Here is a 23,576-nt window from a genome sequence, read left to right as displayed (position 1 = left end):
CCACTCTTTTCAACTTTACTCAAAGCTCTTTTAATTGTAGATGGCTCCTGGAAGTACAAGGCTATTTTCTAGTATAAAATTTATCATATTCTTGCTGTAATATTTTTCTTTTTTCCTTTTCAAATTTAATTTCTTGATATCAAGTAATGACAACTTCAAAAAGTGATAGTGGTTTAAAATGCAAAAACCTCGCCTGACTAGGCGGTGGTGCAGTTAATAGAGTGCCGGCCTGGGATGCGGAGGACCCAGGTTCCAGACCCCGGGGTCGCCACCTTGAGTGCAGGCTCATCTGGTTTGAGCAAAGCTCGCCAGCTTGGACCCAAGGTCGCTGGCTCAAGCAAAGGGTTACTCGGTCTGCTATAGGCTCACGGTCAAGGCACATATGAGAAAGCAATCAGTGAACTCAGGTGTGGCAATGAAAAACTGATGATTGATGCTTCTCATCTCTCTCCGTTCCTGTCTGTCTGTCCCTGTCTATCCCTCTCTCTGACTCTCTCTCTCTCTATCCTTGTAAAAATATAATAAAATGAAAAAATACAAACAAAATGCAAAATCCTCTACTTCTAAGAATTTATTTAAAGATCAGATATATCAATAAATATATGTCACTAAACTTTTAAATAGTGCTTTTTTTTTTTACAGACATAAAACCAGTTAGAATAAAAAAGATTAGAATGTGGTATAATTTTTTCCAAGGTAAAGTTATTCTGGAAAACAGTGGACTTACATACCACAAAGAGAATTCAAAGAAATTAGTGAACAGCTAGAGTTGGCTATGTTTACCGCCATGTTCTAGTTTAGTTCTGGAACAAAAGTGTAATTACTAGAGTAATTTTAATAGATAAAGACTTGTGTACCAATTTGTAACATAGTTATTCTCATTTTACTTTTCATAACAGTGCACATTAGAAAAAAACAGAACAATAGATCTTTTAACATTTAAGTTATCAGCCACCTTTTTCTAACAAGTACAATTGAAATTCCAAGTCACAGTTGATTCTTATTTAGCTTTAAATATGATTTTTTTTTTTGAGAGAGAGAGAGACAGACAGGGAAAGACAGACAAGAAGGGAGAGAGATGAGACGCATCAACTCACATTTGCGGCACCTTAGTTGTCCATTGATTGCTTTCTCATATGTGCCTTGAAGGGGGCTGAGGGGTGCCTCCAGCCAAGCCAGTGATCCCTTGCTCAAGCCAGCAACCTCTGGGCTCAAGCCAGCAACCTCTGGGCTCAAGCCAGCAACCATGAGGTTATTATGTCTATGATTCGACTCTTAAGCTGGTGAGACCATGCTCAAACCGGCGACCATGGAGTTATGTCCATGATCTGACTCTCAAGCTGATGAGCCCATGCTCAAGCTGGCCACCTTGGAGTTTGAAACTAGGTCCTCAGCATCCCAGGTCGAAGCCCTATCCACCATGCCACCACCTGGTCAGGCAAATATGAATTCTTTATGTTCATGTTTCTCCTCAAAGTATAATTCCTCTTCTAACAATTAAACAATACAACAGCATCAAATATTTTTAAAGACTAAATTACCTTTTATCCTACAGAAAGTATTTGTAGTTTAAAATAAAGGGTGGGGCAAGACTAGATTTAGAATTGTTTGCATGAAAAATAATACACTAATAAATAAATAATAATATAAGAATAAACTCTGGGCCCTGGCCAGTTGGCTCAGCAGTAGAGTGTCGGCCTGGCGTGTGGGGGACCCAGGTTCGATTCCCAGCCAGGGCACATAGGAGAAGCGCCCATTTGCTTCTCCACCCCCCCCTTCCTCTCTGTCTCTCTCTTCCCCTCCCGCAGCCAAGGCTCCATTGGAGCAAAGATGGCCCAGGCACTGGGGATGGCTCCTTGGCCTCTGCCCCAGGCGCTAGAGTGGCTCTAGTTGCGGCAGAGGGATGCCCCGGAGGGGCAGAGCATCGCCCCCTGGTGGGCAGAGCGTCGCCCCTGGTGGTGGGCGTGCCGGGTGTATCCCGGTCGGGCGCATGCGAGAGTCTGTCTGTCTCTCCCCTTTCCAGCTTCAGAAAAAAATACAAAAAAAAAAAGAAAAAAAAAAAAGAATAATCTCTGTTTCGCATACTCAAAATTGCAAATCTACTTTTGCCCCATCCTGTATTCCCTTGCCACCTTTTCCTTAATTATATTTCATATCTGTAACACAGATACAATCTTTTGCCATTTTCTATGACCATTGCTGACATATAGTTTAGAGAAATATATATATTTGTCAGCTTTTTCAGTGTTTTAAAAGTTCCTGATGTCCTTTAGTTTCCACAGGCTCCATCAAAAATAATTAATTTAGTATTTTAAACTTTGTCTTGTTATCTTTAATAATTTTTAAAATATATCTTTTAAAAATAGCACATTCATAAAAAAGTATTAAGTTAAATACTGTGAAATATATCTGCTAGTGCTCAGTTCTCTGCCAGAAAACAACTACTCTGAACAGTGTCTTGCGAATTCTAGAATTCATTCAAATTTTATGTACATATATACATGTAATACATTGTTTTGTGTTGTTTATTATAATGACATCATTATAATCACAGGGAATTTTACTACCAGATGGCATTGCAAATCTGTACATAAAGAAGAATCATCTTAATTTTAATAGCTTCTTAATATCTTATGGCTTTATACACTCTAATTTTTTTTTACTGATCTCCTAGTGATGATTTATTTAAGTTACTAGTCTTTTATTTATTTTTTAACCTATAGATAATATTCCAATGAATTTACTTTTTAAATGTTTTTAGGCATATGTGCAATATATCTACAGATTAAATTTTAAATTTATTTGAAATTCTACATTGTGAGTTATACACTACTATATTTCTAAATGGTTATTTATATTCTTAGTCCAATAAAAATGTATTTGTGTATATGTGTAATTTATGCTTGTTTTTGATTTTTAATTTAATTCCTTTGTGCTTCAAGAACACACACTCCGTGTGATACCCATTCTTTTATATTTATTGAGACTTGTGTTATGGCCCAGTGTGTGCACTTAAAACCACCATGTATCTGTAACTGTCGGGTATAGTGTCCTGTAAATGTCACTTATGTCATGTTGGCTGATCGTATTGATCAAATCTTTTATAGCCTTACTGATTTTCTATCTATTTGTTCTATCTTTTACTTAAGAAAAGTGTTGAAATTACCAGCTAAGATGGTCAATTTGTCTAATCTCTGTTTCTCAAAATCTGCTAATGTATATCTATGTATTTGCTTTCAGTCTTGACTTGGCTCTGGGGAACCATTATTTCATGTTCCTTAGAGATTATTACATCTTCTGCAGTGTTGATTAATAGTATCACAAAAGACAGAGTTTCTTTGTTGTTCTTAAGAGGAGAGTGAGCAGGGAGCTCCTCCAATGCACCATCTAAAGGATGTCAAGTTATTTCTGATGTGGAGAACCTTGACATTAATGTGACTACAGTTCCCCTTGGGGAGTCCTCATCATGCCATTTGATAAAACACAGTCAATCACTAGAATGCTAATTTTTTACCCTTGGAATCTTTTACTCAGGGGCTGTGCAGGATAGTTCACATCTAACAATAAACAATATTATAATTTTTTTTTCATTTAGAGTGCTGATGGAGTATGACTTGACATCACTGTAGAATAGCCTTTATGGTCCAAAGTAATAATAATTGATATGCAAAAGGTTAGTTGTTAGGAAACATAACGAATCTAATATTTAGGAATTTTACTGGTTATCATCTAAATACAATCTTATTTCATCCCAGAGGTTTATTTAGCAGGCGCTGTCCAAAGTGCTCAGTATATTCTATTATGCATAGCTTGGATTGATAGTTTAAAATCTGCATGCAATCCTGAAGGTTCCATGGTTCTTTCTGCACAATTTATTATTTATTTTAGTAATAGCAGCAGCATGAGACAAGAGGTACCACAGAAATTGCTCTTTATGCTGGAAAGTAAACAGGGGAACAAAGATATGGGTTGATGCATTTACTTTATTATTACTAGTAACTCAAATTGTTTAAATATAAGTTAAGGGAAATATATAAATTCTCATTAGAACTAGGACATAATGTACAAATCTGCTGACATTTTATATTTCTGGTTTATTTTACTCTTTTTATCTTTTCACATTTAATGCAATATCTAAGCTATAGCTATTAACATACAAACTAAAGAATTAAAGCATGTGACTCCATGTAAATCTATTCTATTTCTTTCTATATAGAGAACTTCACTATAATCCAGAAGGACACCTTAAAATAAAAGTCCACACTTTGCACTGACATGTAACATCAAAACTCAACTTGCAGATCACTTCCTTCGGGAAAATATCTATCCTCTCAGAAAGCATACCCCTGCAAGGTGAGGTCCATGTTAGGGTGCCCCTGCTGTAGACGTTCCAAGAGGTGGGCATCTTCCCCTTTAACATTCTTTTCTGTAAGTTCTAGGAATACAGAGATTGTGTCTTTTACATCCCTAGTGAATAACATGTTCATAAAGTAGTTAGAACCTGTATAAAATTTTATAATTTATGCTGAATTAAAACACTTGCAATGAGGCAAAGACTGGAACCTCCCTCCAAAAGAGGTAAGTAAATTTCAGATGTTCCTTCATTAATATTGACACTACTTATGATAAAGTATTGGTTTTTATTTTATTTTTGTAAACATTGAAGAAAACGGTAAAGACATAGCATAGAAAAAAAGGTATTTTCAAACAGTATACAGTAGATTGACGGTTTTCTTTCTTTCATTTTTTATTGTTTTTCCTTCAGCCATAAGCCTGGCAATATTTCTCCTCACTCTCTAAATCTCTGGGGCTGGCCTGACCTAGAAACTGACAGCATCTACATATCTCCCATTTCCACAGCTGGCACAAGCTACAGTATCTTGCCTGTGCAGCTTCTTTTATATTTTTCTATGGAAAACTCACGCTTGTTACCTCCATAGTTCAGTACACATTACAGACACTATCAGGATTACAGAATTTGAGCTCCTGCCATCAGAGAGTTCACAGTCCAAGGCAGTCAGCAATGTTAAGTCAACATGGACTTATCAAGTGACTCATGAAAATGCCAAAGCGCAGGCTTTAAAAGTACTAAGAGTGTAGCTAACAGCATGCAAGTTGCTCAGTTTTCTTCTTACACTTAAGTAAGCAACACTTAGCTGGAGGAAAATAATTTCATGTGTGTTTATGAATACACAGAAATTCTTTTTATATTTCTTTTGAAAAGCTCTAAATTTAAGTAGAAATTTTATAAATATGCTATTTACATAATTATGAGACACTGAGGTTGATGGGAGTGCTCATCTTGTGTAAGATTTTCACACAACAATGCAAATTTATTTGCTTTAAATTGTAGGTAGTAATTGCATGTTTTTTATTTTACATGTACATATACATTGTTATAATATTTTACTTATATGAAGATGTATTTTCTGTCACATTTACATACATAATGGATTAATATACAGTGGTGGTACCTTGAGATAGAGTTTAATTCATTCTGTAACCGAGTTAGTAAGTCAGTCAACTTGTATATCAAACAAATTTCTCCCATTTAAAATAACTGAAATAGACTGAATCTGTTCCAGCCCTGTGTAACATCCTCAAACCATCCAAAATTATGAAAAAAGACATGTTTTTAATTAAGAAACACACATGTATACTTTACCAATGCATAACAAAATATCTGAAATAAAAGAAAAAAGTGTTTTTTAGTACTGTACTCTTCACCTTGGAGAGAGACGAGCGCGGCAAACAGAGGTGAATGGTGGAGGAGGGGGGAGGGAGGAAGGGATGCAGGCCCTGTAGACACGTAAACTAAAACTGCACTTTCTTAACAATAAATGTAAACTAAAACTTCATTTTCTTTACTTTAAACAAAACTAAAACTGCACTTTCTTCACTTAAAATAAAACCACAAAAACTTGTAAAAAATGCACTTTCTTAACTTTAAACTTAACCTAAGCTTAACATTACGTACTTTTCATTTAATCATCACGTGTTTTTGCCTTTGAGCTGCACTTTCGGCACTTTCACTTGCAGGACTTTTGAATAAAAATCTATCGAAAAATGTTTGCTTTTGCCTGCCTTTTAAAATGTTACAGAAATGTGACAAACAAGTGTCATTAAAAAGTGCTGAAGCTCGACCAGTTGGAACATTTTCTGGGTGTTTCTTTTCAATGAAACTTGCAAGCTTCTCCCAAATTGCCAGCATGTCTTTAATTTCACTTGTAGAAATCACTTCCTCTAACTTTATTCCTCCTCACTACTAATCTCTTGCAGAAGCTCCGTATGTTGCATCATCTGTAGCTCCTTCAACTCCTCAGTTGAGAATTCTTCCTCATGTTCCTTGATGAGCTCGTTTACGTCACCCTCATCTACCTCCAGACCCATCCACTTTCCGAGGGACACAATCTCCTCCAACATTTCTACCTTGGTCTTGGTCTCTGGTTCGAATTCTTCAAAGTCCCCATCTGCAGTAATGTCAGGCCATAACTTTTTCCATGCTGAGTTCAACATTCTTCTTGCAACCTCTTGCCGTGCCAAGTCAATAATGCATAAACATATCATGATTTTGTAGTGATCTTTCCAAAACTCTCAAAGGGTTAGATTTGTATTCTCAGTCACCTCAAAGCAGCAGCAAAACAAGTGCTTTGTGTAAAGCTTTTTAAAGTTGGAAATGACCTGCTGGTCCATAGGTTACAAGATTGAAGTCGTGTTGGGTGGGAGGTAGAGGACTTTCATGAATTTGAACTCATCAAGAATGTCATCTTCAAGACCAGGTGGGTAGGCTGGAGCATTTTCAAGGATTAGTAATGCTTTCATTGAGAGTTTATTTTCTTTATTTTTATTTTTTTACAGAGACAGAGAGAGAGTCAGAGAGAGGGATAGACAGGGACAGACAGACAGCAATGGAGAGAGATGAGAAGCATCAATCATCAGTTTTTCATTGCGCATTGCGACACCTTAGTTGTTCATTGATTGCTTTCTCATATGTGCCTTGACCGCGGGCCTTCAGGAGACCAAGTAACCCCTTGCTCAAGCCAGCAACGTTGGGTCCAAGCTGGTGAGCTTTTGCTCATCAAACTGATGAGCCTGAACTTAAGCTGGTGACCTCGGGGTCTCGATTCTGGGTCTTCAGCATCCCAGTCTGATGCTCTATCCACTGCATCACCACCTGGTCAGGCTCTTTAAGAATCTTGTGAGTCTTAAAGGCTCGAGAATTTTCGGAATGATACACTAGCAATGGCTTTACTTTACATTCACTACTAGCATTTGTACACAATGCAAGGGTCAGATGATCCTTCATGGGTTTATGGCCTGGCAGCTTCTTTTCCTCTGCAGTGATGAAAGTCCTCTGGGGCACTTTTTTCCAAAATGATCCTGTTTCGTCACAGTTGAACACTTGTTGGGGGATAGAGCCTTCCTTTGCGATAAGCACAGCAAAACGTGCAATGTACTCCTCAGCTGCCTTAACGTCAGCAACTCACAGCTTCACCATGCCTCACAACTGAGTGGATGCCAGATCTCTTCTTAAAATTTTCAAACCAGCCATGACTTGCCTTAAACAGATCTTCTGCTGCCTCTTTTGAGGTTGATGGTTCTTTCTTTTTCAAGTTGCCATAAATAATACAAGACTTTTCGCATATTACAGTCTCCATCACTGTATCTCCTGCCAGCTCTTTCTCTTCCACCCACACCAGCAGAAGCTTCTCCATTTCTTCATGGATATTTGTCCTTAATTGGGACAGAATTATAGTTCCTTTTGCTGGATTTGCACTTTTGATGGCATCCTTTTGTTTAAGGATGGTACAAATTGTAGATGTATTGTGTTCATAGAGCTTTGCCAGTTCAATCATTCGTACACCATGCTCATGTTTTTCTATTATTTCTTGCTTTACTTCTATCAACATCATTCTATTCTTCTCACCACTGTCCTTTACACTCACTTTCTTCAACCTCATGATAGCACACAGAAAGAGTTAGTAAAAAATGCAAAATGAGTACAGCACATGAGATTCTACTTGATTCTGTGGGTAACATGTGAGAAAGAACGAGATGCTGGTGTTGTGCTGCCGATACTGGACCCATGTGCCAACACGCCAACTAACAGCAGCTTCCGAAATCATGACTCATATCTTGGAATTTCACTCAGATCTTGAACAAAAATATGAACCGAGTCGTAGCTCATATCTTAAAAAATCCGTATGTTGGTCTGCTCGTATCTGAAGGTACTAGTGTAAAAATTTATACCCAACTATACCACAAATTTATTTGTTGTTTGTTTGTTTACTTATTTATTTATTCATTTATTTATTTTTTAGGTGAGAGGAGGGGAGATATTGAGGCAGATTCTCACATGAGCCTGACAAGGATCCACCTGGAAACTCCCATGTACGCTGATGCTTGAATCAACTAAGCTAGCCTCAGTTCCTGGGGCTGTTACTAAAACCAGTGGAGTCACTGACTGCAGGAGGGGAAGAGAGAGAGAAGGGGCAGAGAGGAAGGGTAAGAGAAGTAGATGGTTTCTTCTCATGTGTGCCCTGACTGGGATCGAACCTGGGATTTCTGCATGCCGAATTGATGCTCTATTCACTGAGCCAACTGGCTAGGATCAGGAGTGTTTTGATATTGGTTTTTCCTAATGTCAAATTTTAATTGAGACCTATTAGACTTTAGGTAGTCCTGGTACTAGGATGTGGTAAGAGGGATTGCTTTTATTTCCTGGGACTTTAACATGAGCATTAGACTATGCTACAGATAACATAAAAAGGTAACCTGTTTTCAAATATCTCCACCAATGAAGATGAATCAAGTAAAAAAAAAATTCCATATTCATTTATATGGGAAACAGTCATTATGACAAACACTTGAGGAATCTCATGGTGTAATTTCTCCAGCTTCACTCCCTAGCAGTTTTCCTGTACAAGTGTGCTAGCTGGGAACAAACCCCATGCACACTGTAGTGAAGAACTGATTTGAAATTGAACTTGACTCTTACTTGCCTCCTTTTATCTATTGCTAGACAACTCCATTATGCTAGGATTCAAAGTCCAAGACTCTCATCCCAAATTGTACATGGCACCAGCACCAGGATGTGTGTGTGACTGTGTGTGTATGAGTGAGTATGCGTGGTATGTGTATGAGCATATGCATATGTATACCATATATTTCCATATGTTTATTATATAATTTTAAAATGTATCTTTATGATAATTTATATAATTACTTTTACATTGACAAAAACATGTATACATAATGTAATATAAAGAAGATCATGTTGATTTTTGGTAGGAAACATGAGATTTCAATGACATGTTTGAAAAATGCTACTTTAAAACAACAAAGACTAAATTCCTACTGAAAAACTCAATGAAATTGTTCAAAATCTCTATTATTGAATACATAAGCACTTATGTCAGGAGCACATAAAATATCTTAGAGACACTGAACCACTTCCAATCACTTAAGGTTTTAATAAACTTTTAAGGAAAATTTTAGAAATAGTAAAAATATTAAAGTTTAATAATATTATTTCTATTTCAAGAATTAAATAGGAAGGTTTGATTATTTTATTTCTATTTTGAGAATTATATAATTATATATCATTAATATACAGGTAATAAAATATATAAATGATTTTTCCAAACATCCAGATTGTGAATAAGTAAAACACTGGATATTTTAATGTTTTATGCCATTGGAAGGATAGATATGGTGATTTTATTTTATTCTGAATAGAGTGAAAAAAATTAGTAATATCAGTGAAGTATATTTTATGTTGTATTATCACACAAAAAAATAAAGAGGGTAGTAGAAAATTTTGGAGTTGATGGATATGTTTATGCCATTGTAAAAGTTGTGATGGTGTCACAAGTATATATTTACTTCTGCCTTGCCAAGTTTTATACACTGAATATGTCCTTTCTCTTGTATGTACTCAATGAAAAGTATAGTCTTTTGTAAGTGTCAATCTTTATTTTTACTCAATAAAGTGGTTTTAAAAATTAGTAGTCTAAATTAATATTTTTGCAAAATAGTGAAGTACACTTATTTAATATTTGCATAATTTCATTTACTTGATTATTTGTAAGACAATTTTTATTTGTAGGCAGCAATAAAATTTTAGATCTGAATTTAAAACTTGATTTATTTATCTCTTAAATATATTGTTATTTAACAATTCAGTTATACATCAAATAGCTTCTGAACCTAACTCTCTGCCTCTAGACCAGGGGTCTCAAACTCGTGGCCCGCCGAACAATTTTGTGCGGCCCGCAGACTAATCCACGAAGTTCAGAATATTTTGGATAAAATTAAGTAAGCCTAGGGGCCTCCTTGTATTTTTCATTTCTCTAGCATCCTAGCTAGATATTAGCTTAGTTAACAGCAGTTGTGATGCGAACTACAGTTTCTGGTCGTTTTGTGACACTGAGTAAACTGCATGTACGATTGTGCTTATTGTACTGATTTTTTTTTGTTTTCAACTGCAGTGAGAAAAGTGTTGCGTAACAGTTGCCTTTTGTAGACCTAGTGCGGCCCACCGAACGGCTGTGATCTTGCTCTGCGGCCCACATGCTGAGTTGAGTTTGAGACCCCTGCTCTAGACTCAGTTGGTTTCAGTCCATCATGAACTCTTCTACCAGACCTATCTTTTCACGCTTGACTTCTTTTCATACTACACCATCCTCAAAAACTTCTTGGTATTTCATTATCCACAGAAGTAATAGTTAGCCTTTGACTGTTTTCTCAGTGTAATCAGATACTTAATAAAACTACATTTTGCCTCATTCTAAAATAAGTTTTATGACTAAAAAAGATGGAGAAGAGAAGGAGGGAAAGACAGGGGTGCGGAAACATTTAGCATATTCTGTACGATGTCTGCTCTGGAAATGACAACAGGTCAGCGGTGAAAGACAGCAATGTGAGTAAGTAATAGAAAATATTAAATAATTTGAGATAAAATAGAATAATGTTAGAATCCTCAGAAATAAGCAATTCATTTATCATGTAGAAATTTTGGGGGAAAACTATCAGAAGAGGAGGAAAAGTTATTTGACAGTTTTGATTAAAACAATGACTGAGTATGCAAAGGGAACGACTGAGAGACAAAGGAGCAGTGTTTTGCCCTCTAGACATCACAAGGTTCGGTACAATAGAGAAAATCTGTGCTTCTGCTCTGTGATGCATGAGCCAGATGAGTGTCATCTCAGTCACATTTTGTATGTATGTCACACCAAAGACTGTGTATCCCTTCAATGACATTTCATAACCTTGTGGGAGCTGTTAAGAATCTGCATTTTTAACACTAATCTTTTCAGGTAGTGGATGGAATGGAGTGGCTAGCAATTGGAGAAGGGATAGTAGAAAATAAGCTGCTACAATGTTTCAGTGAAAGGTGATGAGACTGAATTAAATGTGTTATTGTAGGAAAGAATTTTCGGAATTAAGTTATAGCTACACTTTATTGAACACTGATGATGGTTAATTTTTTGTAAAAATGTGGCTAGCTGATGGCATGACTTATTTGGTCAAACAGTACTGTTGTTTATAGATGTGATTAATATTTACAATAAGTTGACTTTAAGTAAAGAATATTGAGGTTCTCCTTGTATAATCAATTCAAGGCTTTAGCAGCCAAAACAGGTTTTCAAAGGAGAACTTCTGCCTAAAGAACTGTGGCTCAAGACTGCAACATTCATTCTTATCTGAGTTTCCAGCCTGCCAGTGTGCCCATGACAGACTGAGACAATTCCTCAAGTGCTTTTCTCCCTCTTCTTCCCTCCGCCCGCATTTCCTTCCTCCTCCTCGCTTCTGTAGAAATACACATACACAATTGACTCTGTTTTCTGGAGCATCTCAACTTCTGCACATGCCTACCTCATTTAAACCGCAAAAAAAAGTAGTTATGATTTCTTTTCATGTTTAATGTGAATAAACCTTCCCTAAGTCACAAAACAAACAAACAAACAAATCCGGACTTGAGTTGAGGTTTTAATGATTCCAGATGTCAAGATCTTATCACTGAAATGTTTTTCCCTTCTAAAGCTTAACTTCTAAATCTGACTTTCAAATCTTATCGTAGGATTATGAATAAATATAGTTTAATTTATATACATGAATTTATCTGAATTCATATGACTATATGAGCTTTTCAAATTGTTATGAGTCATTTTAGCTTTTATAAGACAAAGTTAGTTTTGAAAAGTAAAGAACACATGCTTTTAAACTAGAAGCACTTTCTACTGAATGACCAATGTACTTTTTCTGTATTAGGATCCACCGTTTGGTTTTATAAAACATTTACTACAGCTAAAGCTATCTCTTCACTGCCTTTTCTAAATAATACATGTTGTCTTATGTCAGTTTTTCTTCCACAAAGTGCCAAATTTAAACTGCCTTCCTCCATATCAAGTGCTAATAAAAAAGTTTCCATCCTTTGAGCTCTGCCTCACACCCTCTGTTCTGTAAATTATGTCAATTTCTTCTCTGTGCAGCAAAAAATAAAAATAAAAAATAAATAAATAAAAAATTAGAAACTGAAATTAAGGATGACACATTATGGGCCCTTAGTTTATAAACACTACAGGACTCTTTAATTATGTTTAATGCAAAACTAATTAATATATTGAAATGACTCGTCTCTAATAAAACTATATTGCTGAGTTTGCTGATGGCTGCAGATATTGACAAAGTTTATCATATGTATATGAAATGAACCATTAGCCATTTGTAAATATATTTAATTTACATTAAATTTTATGTTTACATGAACAAAAAAGATAATCTTAGCCCTAGCTGGTTGGCTCAGTGGCAGGGCGTTGGCCCAGTGTGTGGATGTCCCAGGGTCGATTTCCAGTCAGGGCACACAAGAGAAGTGACCATCTGCTTCTCCACCCCTCCCCCTCTCCTTTCTCTTCCCCTCCTGCAGCCATGGCTCGATTGGTTCAAGCATATTGGCCCCAGGCACTGAGATGACTCCAAGGAGCCTCCACCTCTGGCACTAAAAGTATCTTGGCTGTGAGCATGGCCCTAGATAGGCAGAGTGTCAGCCCTAGATGGGTTGCTGGGTGGATCCTGGCCAAGGTGCACGTGGGAGTCTGTCTCTCTACCTCTCCTTTTCTCACTTGGAAAAGAAGAAAAGAAAAACAGAATAGAGACCCAAAGTAAATCTATGTCTATAGTCTCAATGAATATTTGACAAAGGAGGCAAGAACACATAATGGGGTACAGATAGTCTATTCAATAAATGGTGTTGAGAAAATTGGGCAGCTGCAGGTCAAACAATGAAACTTAATCATCTTCTTATACCATATATAAGAATAAATTCAAAGTGAATTAAAGATTTAACTTAAACACTCAAAACCATAGAACTCCTAGAAGAAAACATAGACAGTAAAATCCATATATTTCTGCTATCAATATTTTTTCTGATATATCTCCTTGGGCAAAGGAAATAAAAAATGAAACTGACTACATCAAATTAAAAATATTTTGCACAGCAAAGACAACTATCAATAAAATAAAAAGACAATCTATTGAATGGAAAGAGATATTTGTTAATGAGACAACTGATTAAGGATTTATATCCAAAATTTAAAGAGTACTCATACAACTTAACACCAAGAAAACAATACAACTTAAAAAACAGGCAGAGTATCTGAACAGACACTTTTCCAAAGAGGACATATGTATGGTCAATATATGTTCATATGTATGTCTTCATGATATACACATGGTCATAAAGATGTTCAAGGTCATTAATCATCTGAGATATGTAAATTAAAACCACAGTGAAATATCACCTCAGACCTCTCAGAATGGATCTCATCAATAAATCAACAAACAATAATGTTGGCAAGATTGTGAACAAGAAAAGGTAATGCCTACTGGTACAACCACTGTGGAAAGCTGTATATAGTTCCTTCAAACAATTAAAAATTAAACTGTCTTATGACCTAGCAATTCCACTTTTTGGTATGTAGCCAAAGAAACCCAAAACACTAATTTGAAAGAATATATGCACTCATGGTCATTGTTACTACAATGACCAAGATACGGAAGCAACTGAAGAAGTGGATCAAAATGTGGTGGTACATATTTACAGTGTAATATTACTCATCCATAAGAAAAAGAATGAAATCTTACCATTTGCCACAGCGTATTATGCTAAGTTAAATCAGTCAGTCAGTGAAAAACAAATACCATATAATTTCACTTATATATGGAATCTAAAGAACAAAATAAAGAACAAATAAAAGAAAACCAATTTCATAGATACAGAAAACAGACTGATGGTTGTCAGAGGGGATGGCAATAGGGAACTGTGTAAAAAATGTGAAGAATATTAGCAATACAGATGGGGAGTTACAGAATAGTCATGAGAATGTAAAGTATAGCATAAGAAATATAGTATGTATGGTGCCAGGTGAGTACTGGAAACATCAGGGGGACACTTTATAAAATACATTATGTGATTGTCTAGCCACTATTCTGTACTCCTGAAACTAATACAAAATAACATTAAATGAAAAAAAAAAACTCAAATAGTCCACCTGAAATTAGAACATGCAATAAAAATATTTTAGATGTTCAAATTAAATACTATTATAATATCACTATCAAACATGTTGGATGAAGATTAAGCCAAATTTAGAGAAAATTCTATAGTGTTCAGTGTTTGTATTAGAGAAAAGAAAGCAAACAGACTATAATAGAAAAAGATCAAATAAATTTAAAATTTGGTTTCTTGAGAAGGATATTTAAAATTTACAAATATTGATGAAACTTGATCATGGTAACAGAGAAAAAGTATTTACAAATAATATTAGGGCAGAAGAAAAATAATACAAATGTAAATATTAAAAAAATACCAAAATATAAAATATTATGTTAAAATTTTAGGTGAGATGTATTTTTAGCACTATATAAAAATTACCAAATGTATTCAAAGAATTAAATTAAAACTTAAATTTAACTTACTTAAAATTTAAAAATTAAAACTTAAGCTTAAAACTATAGTAAAAGGTTTTTAAAAAATCTGCATACACACACGCACACAAACACAAACTACTCTGCACCTATGCACATTCAAAGTATAGCTAGTACAAGATTTTAATAAAAAAAAGGTATAAAACTTGGAATGGAAGAAACAATAATGTCATTAACACATAATGAGACAGACTGAAACAATCAGGTGTTGGTGAGGATATGGAAGAAAGGAAACTTTCACATTGTGACTGGTAGAAGTATAAACCCTCACATAACTTAGAAATAAATTTGGCAATGAGGAGTACTTTTCAGCATTCACAAGCAAGGTAAGCAAGCAATATGACCTCCTGAGCAGTATTCCCTTGAAGTCTTTATATAGGCACTCTGAGACATGTATACGAATATAGTGTTGCTCAAACTGCTTTATACATCAATAATTCGCTATCTAAGCTTGTGATAATTCCAAATATGATTTAAGAATCCTCTTTTATGTGAATATTGTCAAGCGTGGACTTTTGTCTTAAATTTTTACCCTGAACAATCCTTTAAGATAAGTGAAATTGACAACATTAGTGTCATGAGAATTTTACAGAACTAGATCCTGGTAGTCTTGACTCTCTTCTAGGTTGTATTATTATTAAGTGCATTATAAACTATTAGCATGATTAACTTGTATTCATGCATTACTTTAGAAACTCTTTTTAAATTAGGTGATAAAATAATACTAGTATTATTTGATATATTATTAAATTAGAACACTACATAAAGATAAATAAAGAACATCCAGTATAATGACGATTTTTACAAGAAAGTGGTTTCTGTAAACATTTTCCCTAATGTCCTGGCTGAGAGGACTGGGCAAATCCCAATGCCTGTACTTACCAGCTGCTGCCCTTGGACACCCCAGGCTGCATACTGCAAGACAGAGTCTTCTACTTCTGGAGGATTTAACTCCCAAACTTCCCTTGAAAACAGGTAAATATTTTTATATGAACAAATTGATATCTACACCAACATTTCAGATGAACAATTTCTCACGTAAATCAGAAAATCAAAGAACTTACCTAGTATGTATGTTGTAAATCACATATGAAGCAGTATATGAATAATGAAAAACCTGAAATTAAAAAAAAGATTATTGACCATAATTTGAAATAAAGGCTCTATCATAATGTGCACATATATTTTTACTAAATTCGAAGAACTTCAAGAACTGGTTTAAAGAGAAATCAAAATGTAAAGTATCCCAGTTCTGGAGTTTATTACTTTCTTTGAGCCCTACTGCAATAGCCTTCTAACCTTTTGTCAACCATCAGTTACATCCCTTATTCAATCCACTTTACACTTAGTATAGTTGTGATTTAATTCTACTTTGTTCAAAATATTTAGTGATTCCTCATCACCCATAAAATAAGGTTCACATCACTACACTGGTGTTCAAAGAGTTTGGTATTTGAAACCTACCTGTTTACCCACCCTTATCATCCACTACTCCTAATTCTGGTGGAAATTTTTCCTCCTTCTATACCTTCTCTCTCACAGTTTACTTTGACTCTCAGGATAATCTCACCCTATAGTCTAAACTACATAACTATTTTAAGTACATGTCTCTTTTTCTCACTAGAATGTTGTCAGATCCAGATCCATTACCTTTGCATCCTCCACTGTACCTGATACTGTGTCATGTTTGCATGCAGTATTGTGATGGGGAAATCTAATAGAGCTAGAGGTGTTTATTGGTGGAAACAAAATAGGAAAACCTCTTAATCCCTTCATAATAATAGTTGAAATTATGTATTAAATAGTTGGTTGCAAGTATATTATCTTGAAGAGATTTTAGTACCATCTTATAAAAAAGCATTTATTTTTTAAGGGCTATGTTTCCAAGGATAACAGAACTTGTGATGGCGTGACCTTAAATCCCAAAGATAAGACCATGGTGAATAATGCAAAGATAACTCTACATGTTGGTTCTTAATAATTAGAGATGATGAAATAGTGGAATACAGAATAAATGAAGGGAAAAAGATGATGAATGTGTTGTAATTCAGGGAAAATTATTTTTCTCTAAGCTGTGTGAATCTTGTGAAGAAAATTTTTCTCTAGCTATTTTAACTTATATTATTATTTTCAGGATTTACAGAACTTATACTTCTATTTCCAGCATGCAATTATAAAAAAAACTTATTTAATTCCTATAGTAGATGTATATTGCCCAAATATTATAATACTGCCAATTAAAAAGCCCTTGAAGTCAAATTGTTATTTCTTCTCGGTGCAATAATAGCTTCAATTAAACATGATTTGCCACATATTTGGTAAAGCAATACTAGTGTTCTCTCTGCAGTGTAATGACAATCTTTCCCTTATTTGTTGTAATACTGTGTTTTATAGAGAAGCTTTACTCCTTTTGAAACTATTAAATTTGAGATTACCTTCACTATAGAGTTGTAAAAGTAAAAATAACATTTCCTGGTTTCTGTTTTGACATTCACATTGCATTCTATACAATTCCAAATTGAATACAAATACTAAACCTTGAATTTGTTATCATAGCTGATAGAGGTGAGAAATGTATCCACCTCTATAAGCATTATTTTTTATACTCAGAAAATTCTGTTGTCAAAGCAAACTGCCAAGTGAGCACTTGATATTCAAAGCAAACAAATGTGTGAATGAAATTATTGGTAAAAGGAGACTACTCATCCCACTGCTAATCACTTAACACCATACCATATCTAGAGGGAAAAGATTGCTGTGCATTTTACCCTTTTAGTCAGAGCAAGCCACACAGCCACTGAGACAAAACTGGGTAAAAGCACTGAATTTGATCTCTTCCTATAACATTTGTTGTAGAGATAGCAAGCTTGTCTCAGTGTATGACTCCAAAGGACATAGATTTCCTCCAAATGATGCGATTTGGAGAGGGGGTTATATAAATCCATTTCTTATTTTGTAATTCTTAGCCTGATACAGCATTTGTTTCTCTCAGCTGGTGTGTTGAGGTAAAAGACCACAATAAAGATAAGGAAGCATTCTGGGTGTTTATCAATAAATTAATGAATAAAAAACAAGTGGCTATGTTTGTGTGTGTGTGCGCGCACACGCATACATACACACGCACTGAAATGTTTCTCAAGAAAAGAAATAAAATCTTGACATTTCTGACTATATGGCTATCCATGTAGACAAACCTAGAGGGAAATATTATGCTAAGTGAAATAAGTCAAAGAAAGACAAATACTGTATCATTTCACTCTTGTGTGGATTCTAAAATCTTAAGCAAATAAACAAACAGACTCATAGATACAGAAAAACTGATGGTTGCCAGAGGGTTGGGCAGTGAGGATATGGGCAAAAGGGGAAGAGAATTAAGAAAAACAAATTTATAATTATAACATAAATATGTCACAGAGATGTAAAGTACAGTACAGGGAATACAGTCCATAACATCACAATAACTTTGTACAATGATGGATAGTGGCTTTTTTGTGGTGATCATTTTATAAGGTATTTAAAAGTGAAATCTCACTATGTTAATCACATGAAACTAATGTAATACTGTATGCCAACTATAATTAAAAAGTTTTACATTCCAGAATAAAAATTAAACATGAGGGCCCTGGCCAGTTGGCTCAGTGGTAGAAAGTTGGCCTGGCGTGCAGGAGTCCCAGGTTCGATTCCCAGCCAGGGCACACAGGAGAGCGCCCATCTGCTTCTCCACCCCTCCCCCTCTCCTTCCTCTCTGTCTCTCTCTTCCCCTCCTGCAGCCAAGGCCCCATTGGAGCAAAGTTGGCCCCAGGCGCTGAGGATGGCTCCATGGCCTCTGCCTCAGGCACAAGAATGGCTCTGGTTGCAACAAAGCAACGCCCAGATGGGCAGAGCATCGCCCCCTGGTGGGCATGCCGGGTGGATCCCAGTTGGGCGCATGCAGGAGTCTGTCTGACTGCCTCCCCGTTTCCAACTTCAGAAAGAAAAAAAAATTAGACATTAGGGAAAAAGAAAAAACACTCAACTTGACTTGCCTGCAAACTCAAAGCATGTTCAAGTAACCAGTTGCAGGGTTTCGCTTCATCTCTAGGTGTCCTACAAGCCAGTGGTTTGCCATCTGCAGATAGTTAGAACCTAGACCTTAACTCCTAGCTTAGAGCTCTGTCCTCTAAATCGCCTGTCCTTGGTGTGTGTGTATTTGTATGTGTGCACTCCCAAAAGATCTCAAATACTTCTTGCTTTGTAACTTTCCACAATTAAAATAGGGTTCTATGCCCATAACAGAGTATAATGAGTATGGGGTAAAATGAATCTTGAACAGGATTAGAGGCACAGTTTTCTTTTTGTTTCTTTGCATCTCTCTTCTCTCCTTCTTTGGATAGCATTTCTATTATTTTCTTAACATTCCTCACTTCTTCTTATCCCAGGTTCTATAACTTTGGCTATGTAGATCTTGTTTCATAATGAGAGAATAAAATTGGAGTCGCTAAAGTGAGAGACAGTCTCTTCCTCTAAAGTTTGGCTGCTGGATATTGAGAGGCAAACTGAGCATCTGATAAAATTCTTAGGACACAGACATTTCATAGTAAAAACATCACATATTCATCCCCTCTTTGAAAATGATATTCTGCTGCTTATTATAGTGTGAATAGGTACGGCAAAGGTAGTGGGAATGGGGCAAGAGTGAGATATAATATGTAAAATATTGATCAAAACACACTTGTGCAAACTGACCTTGACATGTCAACTCATTCAATCCTATGATGTCAAAAGGTATTCATTGGAAGGTACAGAAAGTGTAAGATCTTGCAATGCAATTGGATTCTCATATCTCTGCGTTACTTTGGGATCCCCAAGAAGGGGTTGATTACTAAATGTTAATTACTAAGAGTAGTACAATCAGTTCTCAGTATTTTCTGTAGTTATGTTCTTTCTCATTGTAAACATTGAATTAGCAAATACTGAACCATTGCTCCTGGAAGAAATACAGGGGTAGGTTGCTAGTTATAACAGTTCTGTATTGATTAAGTATAACACCAATCAATACTTAATCTTATTTCATGTATGTTTCTCTTATAGGCATTGTATTTAATATTTAATAGTGTTGATTCATTAACATTAAATTCATGGCCAACAGCATTGTAACTCATGACTGAGTGAAGCTTATCTAACACATGTACTTTCACTATAAAACACATCCCAGCCTTCTTGCACTCAGAAACATTAAACAATACTTTAGCACTATGTTTGGGGAGTACTTTAAATAAAATCTATCAATAAAAAGCATCAACATGTAGAAAACATAGTTTCAAGTGTCCCCAAACTATGGCCTGCAGGCCGCATGCGGCCCCCTGAGGCCATTTATCCTGCCCCCCCATCACACTTCCGGAAGGGGCACCTCTTTCATTGGTGGTCAGTGAGAGGAGCACTGTATGTGGCGCCCTCCAATGGTCTGAGGGACAGTGAACTGGCCCCCTATGTAAAAAGTTTGGGGACCCTTGAGGCCCTGACCATTTGCTTCAGCAGACAGAGCATCGGCTAGGCCAGTGGACATCCTGGGTTCATTCAGAAGTGATCATCTGCTTCTCCACCCTTCTGTCTCTCCCTTCTCTCCCTGTTCCCTTTCCACAGCCAGTGTCTCGATGGGTTTGAGCACAGCCCTGGGCGGTGAGGATGAGTTGGTTGGTTCAAGCATTGGCCCAAGATGGGTTGCCAGATGGATCCTGTTGGGAGGCATGCAGGAGTCTGTCTCCTATTTCTCCTCCTCTCAGTTAAAAAAAAAAAAGACCATTAAAAGAACCCAGTTTTACTGTACGACAGACAAAGTAGGAAGGCAGGTGTTGCCTTGTGTGTCTCAGCTGGGATAGTGTGCGCCACCTACCTCCAACGCTCTGCTCTTCTGAGCATGTAGATGACAGGAAAAGTACAGTCAGTATGAAATTTGGGGCTACAAATAAATATTAAAAATTGGGTGAATGTGTAAACCAAGAATCCACAAATAACGAAGTTTGGCTTTACTGATAACAGAGACATAGCCTGAGATATAATTGGAAGAAAGATTAAACAGGCATATTTAAGGCCTGTCAAAACTTGAATAAGAAAAGTAGACATGTTATCCAGAATGTTGGAATTCACGCTGTCTAAGAAAAGCTAGCCACATTTCTTTATCAGCTATTTATTAGGCAGCCTCTTTGAGACAAGCACTGCACTAGTACTTTTGTAAAAAACATTGTGATAATTGAAATTATCTTCAAAATATAATAACATACAAAGGAGTATCAGTTAATAATTTCTATTTACTTTGATATCTTGCCTGTCAGTTTATAAACATTTATGGAATATAATTATGTACTAACTCCTAAGTTAAGTGCTTTATCAAATGAAAAGCCCATAATAAATTTGATCCCTCTCCCGAAGGAGCTCTTGATACAGTTGGGGTGACAGGTTAAGAAACCTTCCATTAGCAATAGCACACTCTGTTACAGGCCATGGTTAAATTAGAAAATGCAGATTATAAACCTATAGGCATTTCAAGAAGCAATTAGTCTTCTGGCCTCAAGATAGCATCATAAAGAATATAACAGTTGACTTAGGCATTGAAGGGAAAATGCAGCTAGTGGCCCAAATTTACCTTAATCCTTTATGTAACTATAAATTCTTGGAAAAAGTAATTACTACCATATACCAAGCTCTTCCAAGTGCTTTAGATATGTCATTTAATATTAAAAGCAACCTCAAAAAGTAGATCGTATCATCCACAATACACATGATAAGCTCTGAAAGTTGAAGTAGGAAACTGAGCGGCAATCTGAGCCCACGTCTGTCTGATTCTAATTCGTATGACTCTCTCTGCGCGCACTTGCTTTTTGTGTCTCAGACAGGAAGCAGGAGTCCATCCTCACCAAAGATTCATTTCTGAAAGACCTATTAAGCCATCCTTCAAAGATTTATTGACAGTAGTAGGCATTAATTAATTGTGATTACCACAGTGACAAGAGATTTTACTTTGGAAAGAAGATCTAATATATCACATTTAAAATGTAAATGTCCTTCTCTTTTAGCTGTTTTTCACAATTTTTCCTTGGTGTACCAATTATTACCTAAGACATCTATGGGTATTCAATATAAGAAAAAAAGACAGGGTACTTTAGAAATTTATGCTTGAACCAGATGTTTCTATCTTTGGGAGCCCAACTTTTTTTCTGCATTGCAGTTAAATTGCCAAAATGGTATAAATTGTATGTATTTTCAGGGTCTGGAGAATATTTAAAGTAGAATTAAGTTTTGCCATTGACTCAGACAGTTAGGAAAATTAACCTGGCAAGTCCCTGAGAAAATAGCATTTGTGAAAAATGCCAGTGAGAAAAGAACAGCAGATGCAAAGGGGCATTTGTACCTTGTCGAAGGGTCACAGTGATGTCAAGGCTGTTCTAAGATAATGAGTTAGCAGTGCTTCTATTGTTTAAAAAGTTATCCTTATTATATAGTGGAAAGCTAGATTATCAGGTTGTATAGTAAATGCAGTTCACAAAATTACAAGCTTCGACTCTGCAAAAATTTTTTAAATGTATAAATAAAATGTTTATGAACACTGTGGACATTATTGGTTAAAAGGGAAAATAAATATGAGAGGGAATTAATATTTTCATTTCATTCCCCAAAAGGATGTACTTTATTTCATAACAGGAGATCACTGAGCAGAATAAGTCATTTTCTGATATAGCTCTTGTTAAATAAATTAACAATCAGCATAGTCAAACCCCCTTCGAGTTGCTCTTAGAATTCAATGCTGTCTAGAATGCAAAATATCACTTCAGAGATATTCCAGAGCATCAGTTTTTAATAATTCATACATAATACATCTTTACTGTTGTCTAAAGAACAAAACTTGTGGATAATGCCACTTTTTGTAAAAAATAAAAAAAATCATGTACTAGACTTTTTGCATTAATTATTGAAACTGAGCTACAGTACTTTCACACCAAGTGGTATTAAACTATGTACTATGCATCATCATTGAAAATATCTGGTTTGAGCACCTGAGAAGCACTGAAAGGTCTATTGCTACCAGTGGTGCAAGTACCCGTAGGATATCAATTTGCACTAAAATAAACTTAAACAGCATCTAACTACCTATAAACTAGTTTTCTCTCTAGCATGTCAATGCAGAAATAAATATATAGCAATAGAACAGAGTGAGATATAAACTCTCAACCTTAATTTTAAACCTTTAACTTTAGTGTTACAACTAGAAAGGCAAGGATGGAAATGACTGCTTCCATATATATTTATTCACAGGTCCCCGTTAATGGAGCCAAGCATGTTCCTTAGGAAAGTGGTTGTTTCGTTCTACAGTAACTTTGGGGAACCGGTTCTTTCTTCATTTTAATGGGACCAAGTTTTAACTTGTGTTTTATGGAATAAGTTATTTAAAATTTTTAATTTACTCATCAAAAAAATGAAAAAAGTAAAATATTTCCAACTTTTGTTATAAAAATTAGAGGACAAATTATATTAAAATTATTTAATTATTATGAATCTAGGCCAAGAGAAAGAAGAAAAACTTAACTTCATATCCATTGTAACTTGTTAATTCT

At 35.6% G+C, this 23,576-nt stretch overlaps 1 protein-coding gene across 4 annotated transcripts in view; it reads right to left on the bottom strand.

Moving 5' to 3' along the window:
* DPP10 (dipeptidyl peptidase like 10) overlaps positions 1 to 23,576 on the bottom strand; it is a 713,505-nt gene that overhangs the window by 152,970 nt on the left and 536,959 nt on the right. For all 4 annotated transcript variants that reach the window (XM_066280442.1, XM_066280446.1, XM_066280443.1 and 1 more), the window contains exons 6-7: positions 16,053 to 16,105; positions 15,871 to 15,952 (exon numbers count right to left, since the gene is read on the bottom strand). In XM_066280442.1, coding sequence (XP_066136539.1) covers positions 15,871 to 15,952; positions 16,053 to 16,105 — 135 coding nt within the window. The remainder of the gene's footprint in view (positions 1 to 15,870; positions 15,953 to 16,052; positions 16,106 to 23,576) is intronic.

The sequence above is a fragment of the Saccopteryx bilineata genome, chromosome 5, assembly GCF_036850765.1.
Source record: "Saccopteryx bilineata isolate mSacBil1 chromosome 5, mSacBil1_pri_phased_curated, whole genome shotgun sequence".
NCBI classification, from domain to species: domain Eukaryota; kingdom Metazoa; phylum Chordata; class Mammalia; order Chiroptera; family Emballonuridae; genus Saccopteryx; species Saccopteryx bilineata.
The sequence above is the reverse complement of the archived record's forward strand: the minus strand, read 5'-3'. Positions and strand labels throughout refer to the sequence as shown.